Here is a 20,611-nt window from a genome sequence, read left to right on the forward strand (position 1 = left end):
TGTTCAATAACATCAAGGATATAAATAAATTAAAAACTGCATTAGTATTATAGTCATGTTGCAATACTTTAGTTACAGGGAAGCCACTAAATACTAGGGATTACCATATCAGACCCGGCCAGGGACAATTCGCCCTTATGGACTGCGGTTTTCATTCATTGGGCACCTTGTGTGTGTGCATGAGCATGCCGTCCCTAAGATGTCATGTCTCATTTCCCATACTGTAAATATTTCAAGTGTCTGCCTAAAAGTGCACAGAAAGCCGAGGCATTCGGCATGGAAGCGGAAAGCTAGGCAACAACAGACATGCGGACGGCGTCCTGCTTCTGCTGCCTGGCCTTGTGCACATCAGCCGAGGTGCCCCGCCAGTCAGCGATATGCGGAGGTGAGCTTGGATGCTTGGCGGGCCGTTCCGGCGGATCTCCCCAGCTACGGTGCTCGCACCCCCCCTCGCCTCGTGGCCCCAGTATAGTACAATATACTGACCTACATTGGGTTTTGTAAAGCATTTTTAAAGTGGCCCCACACATCCTTCATTTTTTTTGTATGATATGTCAATATGGGCCGCACGGTGGTCTAGTGGTTAGCATGTTGGCCAACGCAGGAACAGCCTGAGATCGGGAAGACCTGGGTTCGATTCTCCCTTGGGCATTTCTGTGTGGAGTTTGCATGTTCTGCCCATGTGCGCGTGGGTTTTCTCCGGGTACTCCGGCTTCCTCCCACATTCCCAAAAAACATGCATGTTAGGTTAATTGGTGACTCGAAATTGTCTAAATCTAATTTGTCCATAGGTATGAATGTGAGGGTGAATGGTTATTTGTCTATATGTGCCCTGCGATTGGCTGGTGACCAGGGTGTACCCCGCCTGTCGCTCGAAGTCAGCTGGGATAGGCTCCAGCATGCCCCCGCGACCCTAATGAGGATGAAGCAGTATAGAAAATGGATGGATATGTCAATATTTTTCTTTATTATTTGAGAATTTTATTTATTGGAGAATTACCTGCCAGTAGATTGCAATTGTATTTTCATGCTTTAAATTGCATTAAAACACAAAAGTTATTTTGTTCCCTTACTGTACCGAGGTACATACCGAAGCATGAGACCTGAAAACATCTCTCAGTATTATTCAGTGCAATTTCACATAACATACAACCACAACATTAAACTTTACTTTTAAACAGTAGTATTTTCTACATAGCACCAGATAAGAACAGAAACCATTTAAGGATAACTGTCATATAGAACAGGTAAATAACTTATTTTATTTAAAAAAAAACTCTGTATCACATTATTTAAATGACACATCTTTATTACATGTGCAAATCTACTCACGAGTGGCTAAGCCTGTCGTGGGTTTTGACTTTGTGGATTATTTTGAGTCTTTGTATTGATTTCTATTACAAAAGGCGGCGGTTATCATTACTGGCGAAGGACGATCACGTTACAGTTTTCTGTGACTGTTTCATCAGCCCACCCACCCTTCTTAAACAGTACTTACCCACAAAACAAACCACAAAGCTGTGCATTCTCTATTATGTGTCTGTTAGATGTCAAAGGCTGAGTAGATTTATTTTATTAGTTATCTACTTCATTTTAAGCTTTAGTCCCCATGCATTATACAATGGTTATACTATGTGTTAGTAATGTTAAAATGGGACATAAAATGTCTATACAGTTAATAAAGTGTTTCCAAGGGCTTGTGAAGTTAGGTGTGGAACAAATTAATTTAAATCATTTCTTATGGGAAAATTTGAGTCAAGCAACGTCACGTTGACTTTGGAGGTTCAGCTATACAACATTTTCAACCTGCTGGGTAGTTCAAATTCCAAAACAGTGCGACTAAGAATATATACCACAAAAATTGGGGAATTCTTTTGCCCTCAGACTGTAATTAGAAGAGACTTGTGAACAAATGATATTACTTACTTACAAATGTTGAAACAAAGTAATGCCCATTCATACTTGACAGAGACATTTTTGAGAGCTGCACCTTTTGAAAAGTTCACACTTGAAACCACTTTTACACAACATTAGACACCTAAGGAGACAGCATTGCCCTAATCTTATCCTAGCCTGATGTGTGTATGTGTTATTTCAATTGCAGCATGCAACCTGCATGTGTCCTCTGCAGACAACAGATACGCAATAATGTGGTGCTCTTCAGGCTGACACAGGACAAACGGTCCTGCTAAATATAACTGCGGTTTTACTGTTAGCCCACATAATGACCCTTGTCATCATGCACTGGCATGAAGTCAGCACTGCTAACCTCCTGACTTTTACAAAACAGAAACATTCAAACATCAATATCCAAATTTGGATCAATATACACTGCTCAAAAAAATTCAAGGAACACTTCGAAAACACATCAGATCTAAACTGGGGGAAAAATGATCTTGAATATCTTTCCTGATAATAAGTGGGTGATGTATTAGTAACAAAATGATGCCACATAATTTGATAGAAATGAAAATGATCACCCTACAGAGGGGGGAAATCAAAGACACCCCTAAAAATGAAAGTGAAAAAATGATGCAGCAGACTGGTCCATTTGGCTAAAATGTCATTGTAGCAACTCAAAATGATGCTCAATAGTTTGTGTGGCCCCCACGTGCTTGTACGCATGCCTGACAACGTCGGGGCATGCTCCTAATGACACTATGGATGGTGTCTGGGGGATCTCCTCCCATGCGTACAAGCACGTGGGGGCCACACAAACTACTGAGAATCATCTTGAGTTGCTACAATGACATTTTAGCAAAATGGACCAGTCTGCTGCATCATTTTTTCACTTTCATTTTTGGGGTGTCTTTGATTTCCCCCCTCTATAGGGTGATCATTTTCATTTCTATCAAATTATGTGGCATCATTTTGTTACTAATACATCAACCACTTATTATCAGGAAAGATATTCAAGATCATTTCCCCCCCAGTTTAGATCTGATGTGTTTTTGAAGTGTTACTTTAATTTTTTTGAGCAGTATATTTAATACTTTGAACTGAATTCTTCTACAGAAACTCTCCACATGAACAACTTTGAAAACATGCGATCGTCTTGTAGAGTGGATTACTGTGCTGTTATATTTAGGACAACCCGTATGACCTACTGTAAGTATGTTCACAGAGAAAAATACAGTGTTTATGACACTGATATTTAGGTGTTAAGCTGAAACATGCGGTTTGGAATACATAGTAAGAACATATGCTGTACAGTGTCGGAGGATGCTGAGGGCAAACTCACTATGGCCCTTGTATGTTAGTTAACATGAAAAAATGTGCCAAAGAATTATATTTAACCAAAAAAAAGGATGCTCAACAATGTATTTTGTGGCGATGAAATAAAATACTGTAGATAGAACTTGAGACCGTAAACACTCTGATGTGATGCAATGGAAGCAAGACACAGTATTGTACAAAAACACCACATCCCCAAAAAATAAGTAATAATCTAATTGTGAAGCAACAGAATATTCTGGGAATGTTATGAACTTCAGTACCACCCTTAATTTCCTGCGTTTAAGTTAAAAGCATTCTGGGGGGAAAAGCAAGAACTTTTTGGGGGGTTAAAAATAAATAAATAAATAAATAAAATGATAATTATTATAATAACTGCTTTGATTGTATGGAAGAATAATGTAAACAGTAAATTGGTGCATGTTGAAGACAGGAAGTGAACATACTGTATGTATTAGCAATTGATGTGATACGGAGAGGAGGTAGGATTAAATAAGATCTGCTTCTTCCTATTCCTTTTCAGCCATGTCGAATTGTGAATTGTAACATGAAGCATTCAATGTAAACTGTATGCATGTTCGAAATAAATTAAACCATAACCATTAAACCTTCTGCAAACTAGCGGAGACATCTCCAGGTGTGCACTTCATTTTGCCTCAATCCATCCATCAACTCAATACAGTCAACAGAATTCTGACAGTGAATCCCGGCATATTTCCAATTCAGGATTCACATATTAATGGCCTTTTTATAAAAATGTTGTTTTTTTTTAATGTGGTAAAACCTGTCCATTTGTGCTTTTTCTTGCGCCATAAATAGGCCATTTTTTTTGTTGTTTTTATTTTTTGCAGAAAAGCCTCATTCCCCCTAAGTCAGTAACAATTTATAAACATGTGATAAAGCACAAAATGTCAACATCAAACATAACCACAGAATACAGGAAAGTACTCTAAATAAATGTTGTGAATGTGCGAGTGCTTTCATCCAAAGTGGTGCCACATCTACAGAAAAGGAGCACGAGCTGCAAGTCACCAAATGGCTGGTTTTGCTGTGAATTTTCGTAATTTTTAAAGGTTGTATTTTTATGTTTTTCTATGCTTTTAGATTCCGTCCACGAGTGAACAACGGCAATTAAAGAGATGAGGAAAGTTATTGTAGCTGAATCTAAACTAACAGCAAAAAAAAGTCACTTGTAATGCAAATGTTGATCCGAAATCAGAGATGACATCAACCTCAAGTTGCAGAAGGGTTTGGAGGGGGAGGAGAGAGTCAGCACAGTGTACAGTGTACCTAAACGCAGCAGCATAACCCAGGCTTTATTAGATTGTCAAATATAGACTTTGTTGTGGACGTTTTAATTACTCGCATTTCTTTGCTATCCACAGGTGGTCTCGAAAAGTAACCCCTGGGAATTGCGGGGATCTAGTGTATAAGTAAATCTTCTGTGTGTGTATGTGTGAGATTCACACCGGTAGATGATGCCTTTGCCATGCAGGAACATGAGCGCTGAAGTGATCTCTGCCGTGTAGAAACTCGCCCGTGGCTCTTCGAATCTCCTGGACTTCTGGATGTGGAACATCAGATCCCCACCGCTTACAAACTCCATTACAAAGAAGAGGCGGTCCTGTGTGAGATATGAGGGAACATAGGATTTATACCCCATATAAATACACACTCACACGCGTTATTTAGCAGTCATGACTTGTGACCAGGCCACGAGCACTTCAAGGACATTGCTGCAATCTCATAGTCTTCACGTTGCTATAATGGATTGCTGTAAAAGTAAATGTGGTTTAAAGTTAGTGGGGTGAAAAAAATATTGATCAAATCCATAAATCTTTCTTTCTCATTACAGGCTACGGTCCGCCGTACGTAATGTAGAAATAAGAGCCAGAGTAAAAAGCAGTCGGCTGGAGGATGTAATGCATGGGTCTGTGTATAAAGCTTTATCAAATGGTCAGACGGCAGTCGACTACTGCTGCAGGGTGTAGAGCGGTCTGCTTCTGTACTAGTTATGCAGACGACCTAACGTTAAGGCTTGTTCAGTACTACCCTGTGTGGTTGAACAGCTGTCCTTTTGCCTCATTGTGTGTTCACGACACTGCCTGTGTTGTACTTGTTTACTGTGCAGTATCATTTACTGTTAAACAGCTAAAATGTCAAAAGCATAGATCATGATAAGTTGGCCCTTGACTGTATACACAACTGTGTGATAGTGACTTTTACTGACTTGGCAAGCAGGCTAACATACTGTGGCTTAGATTTGTCTGGTTAGAAACGATAATTGGTCCCGAAATACACTTCTTGAAGGGGTTACTTGGACAAGAGAGTATTGACTATTTAGGTTCAAGACAAGATTGAGAAGAATACTGTATTGCTCTGCATATTTGGATGTGTCTACTTTCTGTCAAAATCAAAGACTCCTGCGCAAGGAAAAAGCAAAACAAGTTAGATTGACCAAACCAGATGTACCAGATAAACTTCACACCCAATCAGAATATACCATGGCACCATATTACAACCACCAATGCAAATGATCAGCCTGTTGTTTTTTTAATCTTCATACAAAATGTTGTGTAAAAAAGAGATTGAAATGCTTTCTTACAACACACATTGTGCTGCATCATGACCAAGTCTAGTGCTGCTACGACATTTGGTCAAACAGTGTACCTTCCTGTTGAAAACACAGTATGACCCGGCAGAACAAAAGCCAATTTGTGATGTTGAGCCGCTGTGTATGGGTCAGCTTCTCAGAGTTAATTCTCATCTTCATGCTACTCTATTCTGAACCAGGTTGAAATACGTCAGCAGAGGCTCACGACACCTAAAGAAGATTAGGACTGACCTGCCTCAGAGCTCACTCAGCTTGGAAAAGGAGCAATGTCAACATGGCTCATGACAAGTTGCACACTGCTGCCACCTCTTGACCACTTCATGTACTGCAATACTGTACACGCAACAAACCAACAACAATGCAATGCACCAAAACTAAACGTACAGTATGCACAAACGTATACTATTTTCAGTGTAACAACATTTTAGACATCTTTATTTACTCTATTGAAATTATTGTAAACAGTATATCACAAAAGTGAGTACAACCCTCACATTTCTGCAAATATTTTATTATAGCTTTTCATGGAACAACACGAATGAAACGACACTTTGATACATTGTATAGTAGTTGGTGTACAGTTTTGATAACAGTGTCAGTTTGCTGTCCCCTCAAAATAACTCAACACAGCCGTTAATGTCTAAACCACAAACCACTAAAAAAAATGAGTACACCCTTATTTTAAACTGCGCAAATAGAGCCCAGTTAACCCTTTTTCCTCCCCGGGGGAGCAGGCGTGTTGAATCCCCTCTCATACTTTCTCATCCCGGTCACTGCAAGTTCAACCTGGCACTTCATGGCTGTAAATGACATGTTTACGTTCTTTATGCTCAGTTATTCACTCATTTATTTTGAAGAATGTAGTCCTGCCACCGGATGTTGGCATGCTCTTATTTTGGCGGAACGTTTTTTCTTTTCCTGTGTCAAAAGGTTAACTTCGCTAATGGTGATTGCAACCCCACGCAAAAAGTGCTCACATATTTTCTCAGGTAAAGTTATTTGCACTGATTGTCTAAATATTGTGAGTAGTAAATTAATGAGAAAATGTGTTTTCATTGAATTGTTCGTGTTTAAAGTGACAAAATTTCCTGCTGTGTAGTTTCAACCTGGCTGGTGGTAGGCTAATGTGGAAGACTACCTCGTGTTTAAGCTAGCGCCCTTGGAAGGCAAAATGAGGTATGAAACTGCTGACCATATGTATACTTCAGACTGTGTGTGTATATGTGTGTGTGTGTGTTAATAAGTGAATAAGAGAAGTTGTTTAAATGTTTTATGTGAAGCTGCATATGAAAATGTATTCAGTATGATTCATGTGATTACACTGAAAGAGTGATTTATGTATTGGTTGTGAAACTACAGCACAATGTCATATTTTTCTTGTTTATTCTGTAGTTTTCACGGTGCTTATGGTGCTTATGGTGCTTATGGTGCTTATGGTGCTTATGGTGCTCAAGGTGCAAGAACTGAGCCGGAAGAATAAAGGCACCCGTTTGAAACTCCACGTCTGACTAATTCATTCCAAGAGGCCGCTACAGTGAAAACTCATCGCTGTGGTAAAACGTCAACGCAGCACCAGTCCTGCCATCACTTCAAGGAGTTGATGCCATCACGTCCAACATCCAGCCACCCACCTGTTGCCAGCCAGCTGACTTTACTCACGTTGATCTCCTGCGACCAGGCAAGATTAAAAAGGGACAGTACACTTAACAAGTAAAAATAGGCGAATGTTTCAAGGTACTGGCATGTGTCTATCTAGGAAATGGTTTGAAGGGTGAAGCACTTCAACTGTAAAGTGTTCATTTATGATATTTTGGCGTATTGTCTTAAAAGTCCTTTGGGTGGCCATAATTAGTAATTGCTTGACATAGGTATCACTCCGTAGTAAAGGATAACTACAGCTTATCAGTATAGACTCAGGCATAAGACACTTGAAGGCCGTAACAGACATAAAACAGCTCAAAAACAAACAAAATGTCATTACCATCTGAAAAGGCAGACGCTTCAACAGACATACAAACCAGGTCCAGTTCACGTGAGAGAAAGCTAACAGAGAAAGGTCAAACAATGCATAGCCAAAACATCAAAAGGCATGAGATGATGTTTAATAAGGATTATCATTTTTGGAAATTAGCAGCAAGGCTGACTAGGACAACATTAAAATCAGTCTGTTCAACACAAGAACTTAATAAATTGCAACAAGACATTCAAGCAAAGCATGATACTTTAAGACTCCAGTATGAATCCATTCTGCGTAAAGGTAACACCACGCCTGAAATTGTCAACAAGATGGATGCTTGTATCACACTAACAAAGGAAATAAGTGACCTCATCAGTAACCGGCTGAGGACTGTTGATGAAGATTACAATGACCAGCTCGAGAAAGAAAGGGTGAGAGAAGTATTAAACAAAAATGAACACGGTTCCATATTTGGTCACACCATAACTGAAACTTCGAGCTCGTCAAAGTCATCAGAGAGATCGAGCAGTCACTCCAGCTCAGAGAGCACCAACAACAGCAAAGCAGATGCACAAGCGGAGCTCGCCGCTAAACTGGAACAATCTAAGGCTGTGAAAGAAATTCAAGCACAAAGGGCACATCTTCAAAAGTTAGAAAATAAATGGAAACTTAAAGAGGCAAAAATGTTGTCAGAGATCAGACAAAAGGAGGTGCAAATGAAACAACAGCTTGAGGAAGAGAGAGCAAAACTACAGCAGTTACAAGCAGAAAAGGAAGTCGCTGTAGCAGAAGCTCGTGTGAGAGCTTATGACGACTTTGAAGGTTTTGAGAACCAGGAGGAAGAATTGAGCAACAATGTTAACTATGCTTGCTTTAGAACGAAATCTGAAGCCCAACTGAATCCAAATGCTGCATCATTCCATCCTTACCAAGGAGCTCCTGAAGTAACAATGACACAGGAGTCTGTTAGTTTGGCCCAAGCGATTGCCAGCTCATTAAGTATGAGCCGATTGCCAGTCCCTGAACCTACAACATTCAGTGGTGACCCTTTAAGGTTTACAGACTGGAAATTGACTTTCATGACTCTTATTGACCGAAAGTCCCTCCCATCAAGTGAGAAGATGTTTTATCTAAAAAATTATCTTGCTGGAGAAGCGCAAAAGGCAGTACAAGGTTTCTTCTATCGAGATTCAGAGAGTGCATACAAGGGAGCATGGAAAGTCTTAGAGGACAGATATGGTAACCCGTTCATCATACAAAAAGCCTTCCGAGATAAGCTTATGAGATGGCCAAAGATCAATACAAATGACCCATTAGCACTGCGAGAGTTTGCCGACTTTCTCCAAAGCTGCACTGAAGCAATCCCACATGTCAAAGGGCTAGCTATTCTTAACGACTGTGAAGAAAATCACAAGATGCTGAAAAAGCTACCAGAATGGATTGTACGCAAGTGGAGTCGAATTGTTGTTGATGAACTTGACATGTCCGGAAGTTATCCTGATTTTGTGTGTTTCACAGAGTTCCTGAACAAAGAAGCCCGAATAGCCTGCAACCCAATTGCCTCTCCAATGTTGATGAATTTCAAACCCACGGATGAAAAGCTACCAAAGAGAGCCAAAGCTCTCAACACAAACACTCAAGCAAAAAGAGTCCTTCACGAGAAGCAGGAAGCAAACAGTACTAAGCCAAAATTACCTTGTCCTGTCTGTAAAAACGAAACTCATGGCATTGCGCAGTGTCCCACTTTCACAGTAAAGAGTGCTGAAGAAAAAAAGGCGTTTATCCAAGAAAATCACCTCTGCTTTGGGTGCTTGAGAAAGGGTCATGTGACAAAGGTTTGTAAGAGACGACACACGTGCAACATATGCAGCCGTCGTCATCCAACTTGCTTGCATGAAGACAGGAAGCAGAACCCTGTGGATGAACTAACGAACAGCTCTACATCCACAGAAGGAGATGTAAGCCACGAAATGCATAAAGTTGTGTCCCATACATCAACACAACGTGCTCCTGCCACATCAAGTATAGTCCCAGTTTTTGTATCTTCAGTACAAGAGCCACACAGAGAAGTATTGACATACGCAATATTAGACACACAGAGTGACTCAACATTTGTCTTAGAAGATGTACTCGACAAACTGAACGTGGAAGTTCGACCAGTAAAGCTGAAACTTAGCACAATGACGGCTATGGACACAGTAATTTCTAGCAAAAGCGTTTGTGGTTTACAAGTTCGAGGTCTCAACTCAGAGGACCACATTCAGCTACAGCAAGCCTACAGTCGTAACTTTATCCCAGTAGACAAGTCTTACATCCCCACAAAGGAAACAGCGATATCATGGCCTCATCTTAGACATTTGGCAGATAAATTACCACTTCTCCAAGACTGTGATGTAGGACTCCTGATTGGATATGACTGTCCATCAGCACTGGTCCCATTTGAAGTTATCATAGGTGGCAAAAATGAACCGTTTGCGCAGAGAGGGACACTCGGGTGGAGTATAATAGGCTCATCAAACCCCCACCTAGACAGGCAAGGAAGCCACAGCTTTGTGCACCGGCTCACAGTGAAACAACTGCAGATTCCATCACCAGCAGACGTTTTAAAGTCCCTGGAATCAGACTTTATTGAGAGAACTTATGAAGAAAAGTATGTTTCGCAGAACGACGTTCAATTCATACAGCTTCTTAGCGACCACATTACACAAAAGGAAGACGGACACTATGAGATGCCCCTCCCATTCAAGGGCAACAGTCCACCCAACCTGCCAAACAATAAGAGACTAGCCACAATTCGCCTGCAGTGTCTTAAAAGGAAATTAAAGGCTAACAAACAATACTATGAGCAATACAAAACATTCATGGAAGAAACGATAAAAAAGGGTGACGCAGAGCCTGCCCCTACAACATCCGAGGGAGAGACAGAGTGGTACCTTCCACATCATGGCGTTTATCACCCAAGAAAACCAGAGAAGCTCAGAGTTGTCTTTGACTGTGCAGCCAAATTCCATGGTCTTTCGCTGAATGACACTCTGCTAACTGGACCCGATTTGATCAATCCTCTGGTGGGAGTACTTTGCCGTTTTCGGAAAGAGGCCGTCGCCATTATCTGTGACATCGAAAGAATGTTTTATCAGTTTTCCGTCACTCCTGAATTTCGGAATTATCTCAAATTCCTATGGTGGCAAGATGGTGATGTGGATAAGGAAGTACAGGAGTACAGAATGACCGTTCATCTTTTCGGAGCTGCTTCGTCTCCGGGATGCGCCAATTTTGGCTTAAAACATTTGGCACATCGGTACAAGGCTGATTATCCAATAGCATCAACATTTGTGGAGAAACATTTTTATGTGGACGACGGGCTCGTCAGTGTCCAATCAGTAGCCGATGCCAAGAAGCTAATCACTGAGGCCCAAGAGTTGTGTAAAAGAGGAGGCCTTCACCTTCATAAATTCAACTCAAATAAGGAAGCAGCCCTCACCCACTTGAACCCCTCAGAAAAGGCAGCAAACATCGAGCATCTAAGCTTTGACTCTGTTCCATCAGAGCGGGCACTCGGAATCCAATGGTCGGTGAACGATGACACATTTGGCTTTGACATCAGTTTAAAGGATCAGCCACCAACCCGTCGCAGTTGCTTGTCTGTCATTGCCTCTCTTTATGACCCGTTGGGATTCATTGCTCCATTCAGCCTGAGTGGAAAACTTATCCTTCAAGAGCTGTGCCATAGAGGTACTGGATGGGATGATCCACTCCCAGATGATATGAAGCCACGGTGGGAGGAGTGGATGAAGGGTCTTCATAAGCTCAAAGAGGTCTCAATCCCAAGATGTTACCATCCCCATGACTTCCACAATATTGTCAGAGTAGAATTACACCATTTTTCGGATGCCAGCTGTGTAGGGTATGGTGTATGTTCTTACCTCAGATACCAAAATGACACGAATGAGGTCCATTGCAATCTCGTCTTGGCGAAAGCTAGGGTCGCACCCTCGAAGGTCACGAGTATCCCAAGACTTGAACTCATGGCAGCAGTGGTGTCTACAAAGGTTAGCATCATGCTAAAAAGTGAACTTGACATGAAGGTTGATCAAGAAGTCTTCTGGACAGACTCTCGAGTTGTGCTAGGGTACATAAACAACGATGCCCGTAGGTTCCACATATTTGTAGCAAACCGTGTTCAGCTTATTAGAGATAACAGCAGTCCCAGTCAGTGGCATTATGTGGACACCTCAGAAAATCCAGCTGATCACGCATCCCGAGGTCTCCGAGCTTCAGACCTTCACACAACCAGTTGGCTGAAAGGACCAAAATTCCTCTGGGAGAGCGAGTTACATTTGACACCAACCACTTCAACAGAATTACTCGTCGGTGACCCTGAAGTCGAGGCAATTCAGGTGCTTGCAACCAAAGTCAACCACAGTAATGACATCCTCAGTCGTCTGAGTCGCTTTTCTTCTTGGATAAGGCTTCTCAAGGTGGTCGCAAGAATCAAGAGGCTGAAGTCTAGTCACAAACACAGTGACCATGTGACTGTTGAGGAGCATGAGAAGGCTGCGGAAGCAGTGATAAAAATTGTTCAGCAGCAGGCCTTCCCCCATGAGTTTAAGGCGCTACAAAGCAAAAATGTCCTTCCAAGTTCAAGCGCGCTTTTCAAGCTTGACCCTATCTTGTCTGAAGGACTTATATGTGTTGGCGGGAGACTAAAAAACTCTTCTCTTGGTCACAAAGTCAAACACCCCACCATTCTACCCAACAACAGTCACATCACTAAGCTGATTGTGTCTCATTATCATGCCAAGACAATGCATCAAGGTCGAGGCCAGACTCAAATGGAACTTAGGAGTAATGGATTCTGGGTTATTGGTGGGAGTAAGCTGGTTGCGAAGTGCATACATACCTGTGTGCTTTGTCGCAAACTTCGTAGGCCAACAGAGAACCAGAAAATGGCCGAACTTCCTAAAGAACGTGTTGAAGCTTCAGCACCCTTCACCTACAGTGGTATGGACTGTTTCGGTCCGTTCATTGTGAAGAAAGCCCGCAAAGAGAACAAAAAATATGGCTTGATTTTCACATGTTTGTACTCTAGAGCTGTGCACATTGAAATGCTCGATGATTTGTCGACGGACTCATTCATCAACGCATTGAGATGCTTTATTAGCATTAGAGGCGCTGTTCGACAACTGTACTGTGACCAAGGCTCTAATTTTGTGGGTGCTAAAAACGAGTTTAAGGAAGCACTCAAACAATGTGACAGCAAGTTACTTGAAATATTCCTCACTGAAAAGCAATGTGAATTTGTCTTCAATGCCCCCTCCGCCAGTCACACAGGTGGTGTCTGGGAAAGACAAATAAGAACAGTCAGAAAGGTTTTGAACGCAACCTTTGCTCAATGCCCACGTCGGCTGGATGACGCCTCCCTTCGAACAATGCTGTATGAGGCCATGGCTATTGTTAATAGCCGCCCATTAACAGTGGACGGAATCAATGACCCTCAGGCACTAGAACCCATAACACCAAACCACCTCATAATGATGAAGTCCAAAGTTGCTCTTCCTCCTCCCGGTGTGTTTGTGAAGGAAGATCTATATGCCACCAAGAGGTGGAGGAGAGTACAGTACCTAATTGAACAATTCTGGAGTCGCTGGAGAAAAGAGTACCTTCTGAATATATCTACAAGACAAAGGTGGCACCTACCTCAGCGCAACCTCAAAGTGAACGACATTGTCATCATCAAAGATGACAACCTCCCAAGATGTCATTGGCAACTAGGTCTAGTGGTTGAAGTCGTTCAGGGTAGCGATGGCTTAGTTCGCCGAGCCAAAGTGCGTGTAGGTGAGCGAAACCACCAGAGAAAACAAGGTCCTCCTTTCAAGCATTCAGTTATTGAGAGACCAGTCCAAAAATTAGTGCTTCTTCTTGAGAATTGATTAGAATAAGCTAACAATGGCAATGTGCACGCAGATTATCGTGTATGAAGATGTACAGTCATACCTCTGATTGTATCTTGCAGCCATTCATTTATTGGAGACAAGAAATCCTATGCAATTCATTTACGCCTTGTATTTTTGTTCATTCATTGTCATAGGATTTGGTGGGAGTGTAAATGACATGTTTACGTTCTTTATGCTCAGTTATTCACTCATTTATTTTGAAGAATGTAGTCCTGCCACCGGATGTTGGCATGCTCTTATTTTGGCGGAACGTTTTTTCTTTTCCTGTGTCAAAAGGTTAACTTCGCTAATGGTGATTGCAACCCCACGCAAAAAGTGCTCACATATTTTCTCAGGTAAAGTTATTTGCACTGATTGTCTAAATATTGTGAGTAGTAAATTAATGAGAAAATGTGTTTTCATTGAATTGTTCGTGTTTAAAGTGACAAAATTTCCTGCTGTGTAGTTTCAACCTGGCTGGTGGTAGGCTAATGTGGAAGACTACCTCGTGTTTAAGCTAGCGCCCTTGGAAGGCAAAATGAGGTATGAAACTGCTGACCATATGTATACTTCAGACTGTGTGTGTATATGTGTGTGTGTGTGTGTTATGGTGCTTATGGTGCTTATGGTGCTCAAGGTGCAAGAACTGAGCCGGAAGAATAAAGGCACCCGTTTGAAACTCCACGTCTGACTAATTCATTCCAAGAGGCCGCTACAATGGCAAAGACCTTTCTGAAGATGTGAAAAAAGAATTGTTGCTTTACACAAAGATGGTCTCAGCTATAAGAAGATTGCCAACACCCTGAACAGGACTCTCCATGGTCGACCAAATAAGTTCAGTACACGTGCTCAGCATCGTATCCGGAAGTTGTGTTTGTAATATAGACGTATGAGTGCTGCCAGCATTGCTGGAGAGGTTAAAGGAGTGGGGCGGTCAGCCTGTCAGTGTGTAGACCATATGCTGCACTCTGTATCAAATTGGTCTGTGTGGCTGTCGTCTCAGAAGAAAGCCTCTACTAAAGACGATGCACAAGAAAGCTTGCAAACTGTTTGCTGAAGACTATCAGACTAAGGACATGGATTACCGGAACCACACCCTGTGGTCTGATGAGGCCAAGATGAACTTATCTGGTTCAGATGATGTCAAGCATGTGGAGCAGCAACCGGGTGAGGAGTACAAAGTTGAGTGTGTCTTGTTTACAGTCAAGCATGGTGGTGGGAGTGTCATGGTATGGGGCTGTATGAGTGCTGCCAGCACTGGGGAGCTACAGTTCATTGAGGGAAACATGACTGTGTATTGTGCGTATTGTGTTATCCAATATGATAACCTAAATCTCATTGAGCATCTTGTGGGGCTTCCTCAAACAGAAGGTAGAGGAGAGCAATGTGTGTAACATTGGAGGCAACCTGTGAACTCCATGCCCAAGAGGGTTATGACAGTGTTAAAAACTAACGGTATCCACAATAAATACTGACACTTTGGCCACAATTTTTCATGAGTAGTGTACTCATTGATGTTGCTAGCAGCTTAGACTTAATAGTACAGCCAGTAGAGCTGTACAGTGACTACTTTATGTTGTGTTATTTCTTTAGTGATGTCCCATGAAAAAATATACAGTAATAAAATACTCAAAATACTGTATACCCAAAATGTCACTTTTGTAACATACTGTGGTATTGGATGTGTGTGACTACGCGTGTATGTGTGTGTGTGTGTGTGTGTGTGCGTCTTTACTCACCAATGTCTGGAAGCAGCAGTACAACTGTGTGAGGTATGGGTGACAGCTTGCGAGCGACAGGACTCTCTTTTCAGTCATGGTACACTCCACATCATCATCTTGCATGATAATGTCCTTTTTCAGCACCTTGACTGCAAAAACTCGATCGTTCTTGTTTAGCTTTGCAAGCATCACCTGTGGACAGAAGATACACACACACACATTTACAGCCATCGGGAAGGTCGGCCCAACACAGTCACCATAACATGTCTTTCCCACCTTGCCAAAGCTGCCTTTGCCAAGCACTTGGAGAAACGTGAAATCTGAGATGCAAAAATGAGGGATCTCCGGCTGAGACTTAACACTCTTCCTCCTTTCTGAAGGCTTTTTTATTGGACGAACACTTGGATTCTCGAAAGGCAAAGGGGAGAACGTCCGCAATTAGGCAAAATGTGCTTATACTTGAAGAGTTTAGAAAATGCTCATACTACTGGGGTGTTTTGGGAGAGTTCTCCAGGCGGCATGCCCATCTCTGTCAACATTTTGGCCAGTTCAACATTGTTGACTCCACAGTTCTGCGCAACATTGCTTTCACATCGGATGTGAACATTCATTTTACAGACTGGAGAGAGAAACCATAGAGTGGAAAACTGTACATTATAAAGAACAGCTGAGATTAAACATAATCTACTGGACCTTTTTTCTAAATGATGTAGTGCATCTTACCTTTGCAGTGCAAACCCTGCTTGACAAATCCCCACAGCAGTGATCCACAGTGATTGCAGAAAGCAGGCGACTTGTAATTGTGAATGCTGAACTGGTGAGGGATGTTGATGCTGAATCCCGGACATGCAGGCTGCAAAAAAATAAAAATAACTGACATTTATGAGCTGTGGCGTAAACACTTGTTTTTTTTGTTAATTCATTACTGTTAATGCCTTCCCCTTGCGATTCCCCTATTTGAATTTGTCAACATTTGTCACATTCCAAAAACATGCATGTTAGGTTAATTGGCGACTCTAAATTGTCCATAGGTATGAATGTGAGTGTGAATGATTGTTTGTCTATATGTGCCCTGTGATTGGCTGGCGACCAGTCCAGCATGTACCCTGCCTCTTGCCTAAAGTCAGCTGGGTTAGGCTCCAGCATACCCCCGCGACTCCAGCAAGGACAAGCGGCATAGAGAATGAATGAATAAATGAATTAATAAATTTGTCAACTATAAAGCAGATGGAATAAAATGTATTTTCGTAGTAAATTATAATGTTAAGTTCCATGCCTCGGACTGCCTCAACATGGAATTAAGTCGACCACTTCAGGTGTGTTTTTTTTCTTGTAAATACTCTGTATATGTGCAAGAAAACAACAACGATGACATTATTACCTGTGACTTCATGCGTGGACACACAGTGACAACCTGTTGGTGGCAGCGTTTGTGAACCACACATGTACACACTAAAGGAAAAACACAGTCAAAATCAAGAGCCAAAGCTTGTCTTTGTATGTTTACAGAGAAAGTCATAATGTCACCTTGGCACTGGTAGCCCTGCTTTCCAAAAACGCCCCTGGAACAAAGATATAGGCTGAATCACATCCAGTTTTGTGTCCATGCAGGAAGTGTACCTGACTTACAGTATCTCACATTTCAGTAAACATGTATCGTCTCACAAGGATATACAGCATGTATAGCAGTATATACAATCATGGAAAATGATTAGACCATCCTTGTTTCTTAAGTTTATTGATCCATTTTAATGACCGGCACAACTAAAGGAACATTTGTTTGAACAAATATAATGCTGATAACAAATATAGCTCATAAGAGTTTAAGAGCTGATATCTAGCAACTTCCATGCTTTTCTTGATAATAACCAAAATCCCTCAAGTTCTTACATGAATAGCTATAGCATTGTACTGACACAAACTTAGGGATAGTTCAGATTTTTTTTACATGAAGTGGACTGTATAAACAGTGACTTACCTCCCCATTTGGTCCACTCGTGTGTATGTGATGAAGACGGAGCGCTGCGGCCATCTTGTTTACGTGTGTTCCGCAGCGGAACAAGATACGTGCGTCTTCATCATATGCACACGAATGGAGAGGTGACAGCGCGCAGGCACACTGCGGGAGACAAATATAACGCCGAGCGATTTGTGAGGTCAGATTTTTTTGAGGAGGCATTTTTATCATGGAAATGTATTACTTTTTTTGAACACATATTGTATTGAGAAGCCAAACTCTTTACTTAAATGACCCAGCTACTAAGCAGAACTACGTTCCTCGCCACGGAAATCCAACCAGAACTGGACTCGTGGGACCAATTGGGGAGAAAGTCACTGTTGATATAGTCCACTGCTGATGGGGATGTCATATAACTTCATGTCAAAAAATCCGAACTATCCCTTTAACTCTTATGAGCTATTTTTGTTATCACTGTTATATTTGTCCAAAGGTACCTTTATTTGTATCAGGCATTAAAATGAACAAGAAACTGAAGAAACAAGGGTGGTCTAATCATTGTTTGCATGACTGTACTGTATATATGAATATAAGTCAACACACATTATTGTCTCAATAGCTAACAACAAGTGAGTAGCAAAATAATTGCCTCAAGTCAAGCATAGCGATGGTAGCATCAGGGTCCCTGTCTGGACGAGTACTGCGGGCACTGGGTAGTACCAGTGATGTGTGGATCGATAGTGAAATATCGATACTTCCAATACCATATCTTGTGCTTGAAAATCGATTCTCAAATCAAAATATCGATACTTTTGACAGTCATTTGAAGTAATGTATATCATTAACTGGAACACAGTGGACTAACTAAATGATTGAGTTCTTGTCTAAATGATACACAGTTGGTGGGAACTACTTTTTCTTCCACCTGCGCAACGGCACACTGCTCAGTCAGTCAGTCAGGCTGTTGAAACGATGGCCAATCGTGAATGGAGCCATGTGTGAAGCTGAATATGCTGTGTGTGATTTTTGTCCAAAAAAAAAACAAAAAAAACAGTAAAAAGTTGGGGCAACACAACAAAACTCGTTAAACAACTCAGGTTGAAGCACAACACTGAATACGGCATCTGAGAAGGGGACATAAGAGGAGACCAGCCAGAGCACAGTGTCATGTACTGCTAGGGCAAGACAGACATCTCTGGCGGAGTCCTTCAGTGCTGCCGTCAGGCACTATCCAGGTACAATGGGATAAAAATGTGGAGCTTTAAGCGGTGCTCAGCGCTGTCGCAATTCAGAGTTGTTCAAACTACTGTAAATGTGGTTATGAAATAAGTAACTAAATAAATGAATGCTTCACAAAGAGCTGTATTGGCTCAGCTTGGAATTAATTTGCAGGAGGAAAACACTGAAGGGGTAGATGTAGAGTAAATATGGTTTATTGCTGCTTAACAAAAACTTATGAATGAGGAAATGTGTCAATGTAAAATATTAAACTGTAAAATATTACACTCCAGTTTCCTCCCACATTCCAAAAAAACCCCCAAAGTGTAAGTTAGGTTAATTGGTGACTCTAAATTGTCCATAGGTATGAATGTGAGTGTGAATGGTTGTTTGTCTATACGTGCCCTGCGATTGGCTGGCGACCATTTCAGGATGTGCCCCGCCTCTCGCCTGAGGTCAGCTGGGATAGGCTCCAGCATACCCGCAACCCTAGTGAGGCTAAGCGGCATAGAAGATGGATGGATGGATGTAAAATATTACCAGGATTTCACAGAATTTAACAGTACTATTTCACTGTAAAATACTGTAATAAAAAAACCCTGTAAAATTGCAACAAATAATTGTCAAATTACACTGCACCCTTGCATTTCACAGTATCTAACTGTTATTTCACACTAAAGTCATGTCAGCAAAATCTGCTTTTAATTTCATAGAATATACAAGTATAGTGTATACAAGTAAGTGTAAAAATCAAACACATAATTGTCCAGCAGATGGCGGTATGATGTTAAAGTGTGAGGGAACAATGAAAAGAAGAAGAAGCTCTTCCAGAGTGCCATACCATGGAGCCTGCTCTTTTACTTGAAGCCTTCCAAAACAGGTCACATGTGGGAGCTCATCACAGACATTTGGGTGCTCATGGGCTCCCAGGGAGCTCATCAGCTCATGGGAGCTGATGAGCTCCCTCTGGTGGCCCGACGCCCGGCAGCGGGCACCCATTGGCCCATTGAACTTCTCTACTTGACGCAATGGATTGTGGGTACATGTTAAAAAAGCTTTGATTTCTTATTTTAAACTTGTATTGGTACTACTATTTAAAAGCTACCTTTTGATTGTTACTTGCTGCGTGATAAGTTTCTAAGATGAAACCGTGAGTCAAAACTGTTATATTAAGTAATGACCTCCTACTATTCCCAAAGGCTTGATCAGCTTGTGATTTTATTTTTATTTTTTTAAAGGTTGTGATTGGCTTCTGCCAACGAAAAGGCTACTACTGCTTCACTGACTTGTGGGCAGTAAAGTGTCTAAAGGACGAGTAGTAGTTCTTAAGTAGAGGTGATGTGAGATTGGAAAAAAAAAAAGTCATAAATTAGCAGCACCTCTGTATTTGTACACTGGAATTGACAGTAACTGTACAATCACAGCTGTGAAATTACAGTAAACAACAATAACTTTATTGGAATGAACTGTAAAATCACAGCTGTTAAATGAAATTACTGTAATGTTACTGTAAAAGTCATGCAATTATTAGCCAGTAATTTTCACATTTTTACAGTGTGACAAATTAAATCAAGCTAAAAGATAGCACACATATTTGCCTAACACTTTATTGCCTCACACTCGTTAATAGTAAGCAGAACATTTGAATCACACTTTAACCATGTTGTTATGCGCAATGAGGGGTTGCATTCAAAAATATAATGTAATTTATGTTTTCCGTGTATTTTCTGGGGTGTCCCAGCATACTTAAATGGAGCAAACTGTACATCCGCATTAAGAGTTATGAAGTAAGTTAAAACAATATCCACTTCATGGTTTTTTTTAATGTCTTTCTGTTTATTGAGACCACACCTGCACGCATAATATGGAGTGTCCCTGAATGCATTTCGCATTCTTGTAATGAGAATGATTAAGCATCGTTCTGAGGAAGAACAGACTAGAGACTGGTTTGTGAGTCGGAGATACAAATATTGTGTT

General features: G+C 41.3%; 2 protein-coding genes across 12 annotated transcripts in view; one reads left to right on the forward strand and one right to left on the reverse strand.

The window, feature by feature from the left end:
- The window catches only part of prkcha (protein kinase C, eta, a), a 41,969-nt gene that overhangs the window by 11,327 nt on the left and 10,031 nt on the right, over nt 1-20,611 (reverse strand). For 2 of the 5 annotated variants that reach the window (XM_054797638.1, XM_054797636.1), the window contains exons 5-10: nt 16,987-17,021; nt 16,841-16,911; nt 16,183-16,312; nt 15,945-16,078; nt 15,478-15,867; nt 4,704-4,858 (exon numbers count right to left, since the gene is read on the reverse strand). In XM_054797638.1, the coding sequence (XP_054653613.1) occupies nt 4,704-4,858; nt 15,478-15,867; nt 15,945-16,078; nt 16,183-16,312; nt 16,841-16,911; nt 16,987-17,021 (915 nt within the window). The remainder of the gene's footprint in view (nt 1-4,703; nt 4,859-15,477; nt 15,868-15,944; nt 16,079-16,182; nt 16,313-16,840; nt 16,912-16,986; nt 17,022-20,611) is intronic. The other 3 variants (XM_054797640.1, XM_054797639.1, XM_054797637.1) reach the window with 3 other exon arrangements.
- On the forward strand, nt 6,656-15,450 carry LOC129193043 (uncharacterized). 7 transcript variants are annotated; one of them, XR_008573535.1, is made up of 3 exons: nt 6,656-7,024; nt 7,241-14,094; nt 14,205-15,450. XR_008573535.1 is itself a non-coding variant. In XM_054797634.1 (3 exons), the coding sequence occupies exon 3, from the start codon at nt 9,374-9,376 to the stop codon at nt 13,733-13,735; it is 4,362 nt and encodes a 1,453-aa protein (XP_054653609.1). In that variant the 5' UTR covers nt 6,656-7,024; nt 7,241-7,526; nt 9,324-9,373; the 3' UTR covers nt 13,736-15,448. The 7 variants fall into 7 exon arrangements, 6 of the variants coding, with proteins under 6 accessions (XP_054653609.1, XP_054653605.1, XP_054653607.1 ...); XM_054797634.1 differs by having other exon boundaries at nt 7,241-7,526; nt 9,324-15,448; XM_054797630.1 differs by having other exon boundaries at nt 6,656-6,837; nt 6,948-7,024; nt 7,241-15,448.

This window comes from Dunckerocampus dactyliophorus, chromosome 13 (assembly GCF_027744805.1).
Source record: "Dunckerocampus dactyliophorus isolate RoL2022-P2 chromosome 13, RoL_Ddac_1.1, whole genome shotgun sequence".
NCBI lineage: Eukaryota > Metazoa > Chordata > Actinopteri > Syngnathiformes > Syngnathidae > Dunckerocampus > Dunckerocampus dactyliophorus.

Excerpts from the sequence above, each read along its gene's own strand:
- LOC129193043 (XM_054797629.1), top strand. The coding sequence starts at position 7,820 with ATGTCATTACCATCTGAAAAGGCAGACGCTTCAACAGACATACAAACC.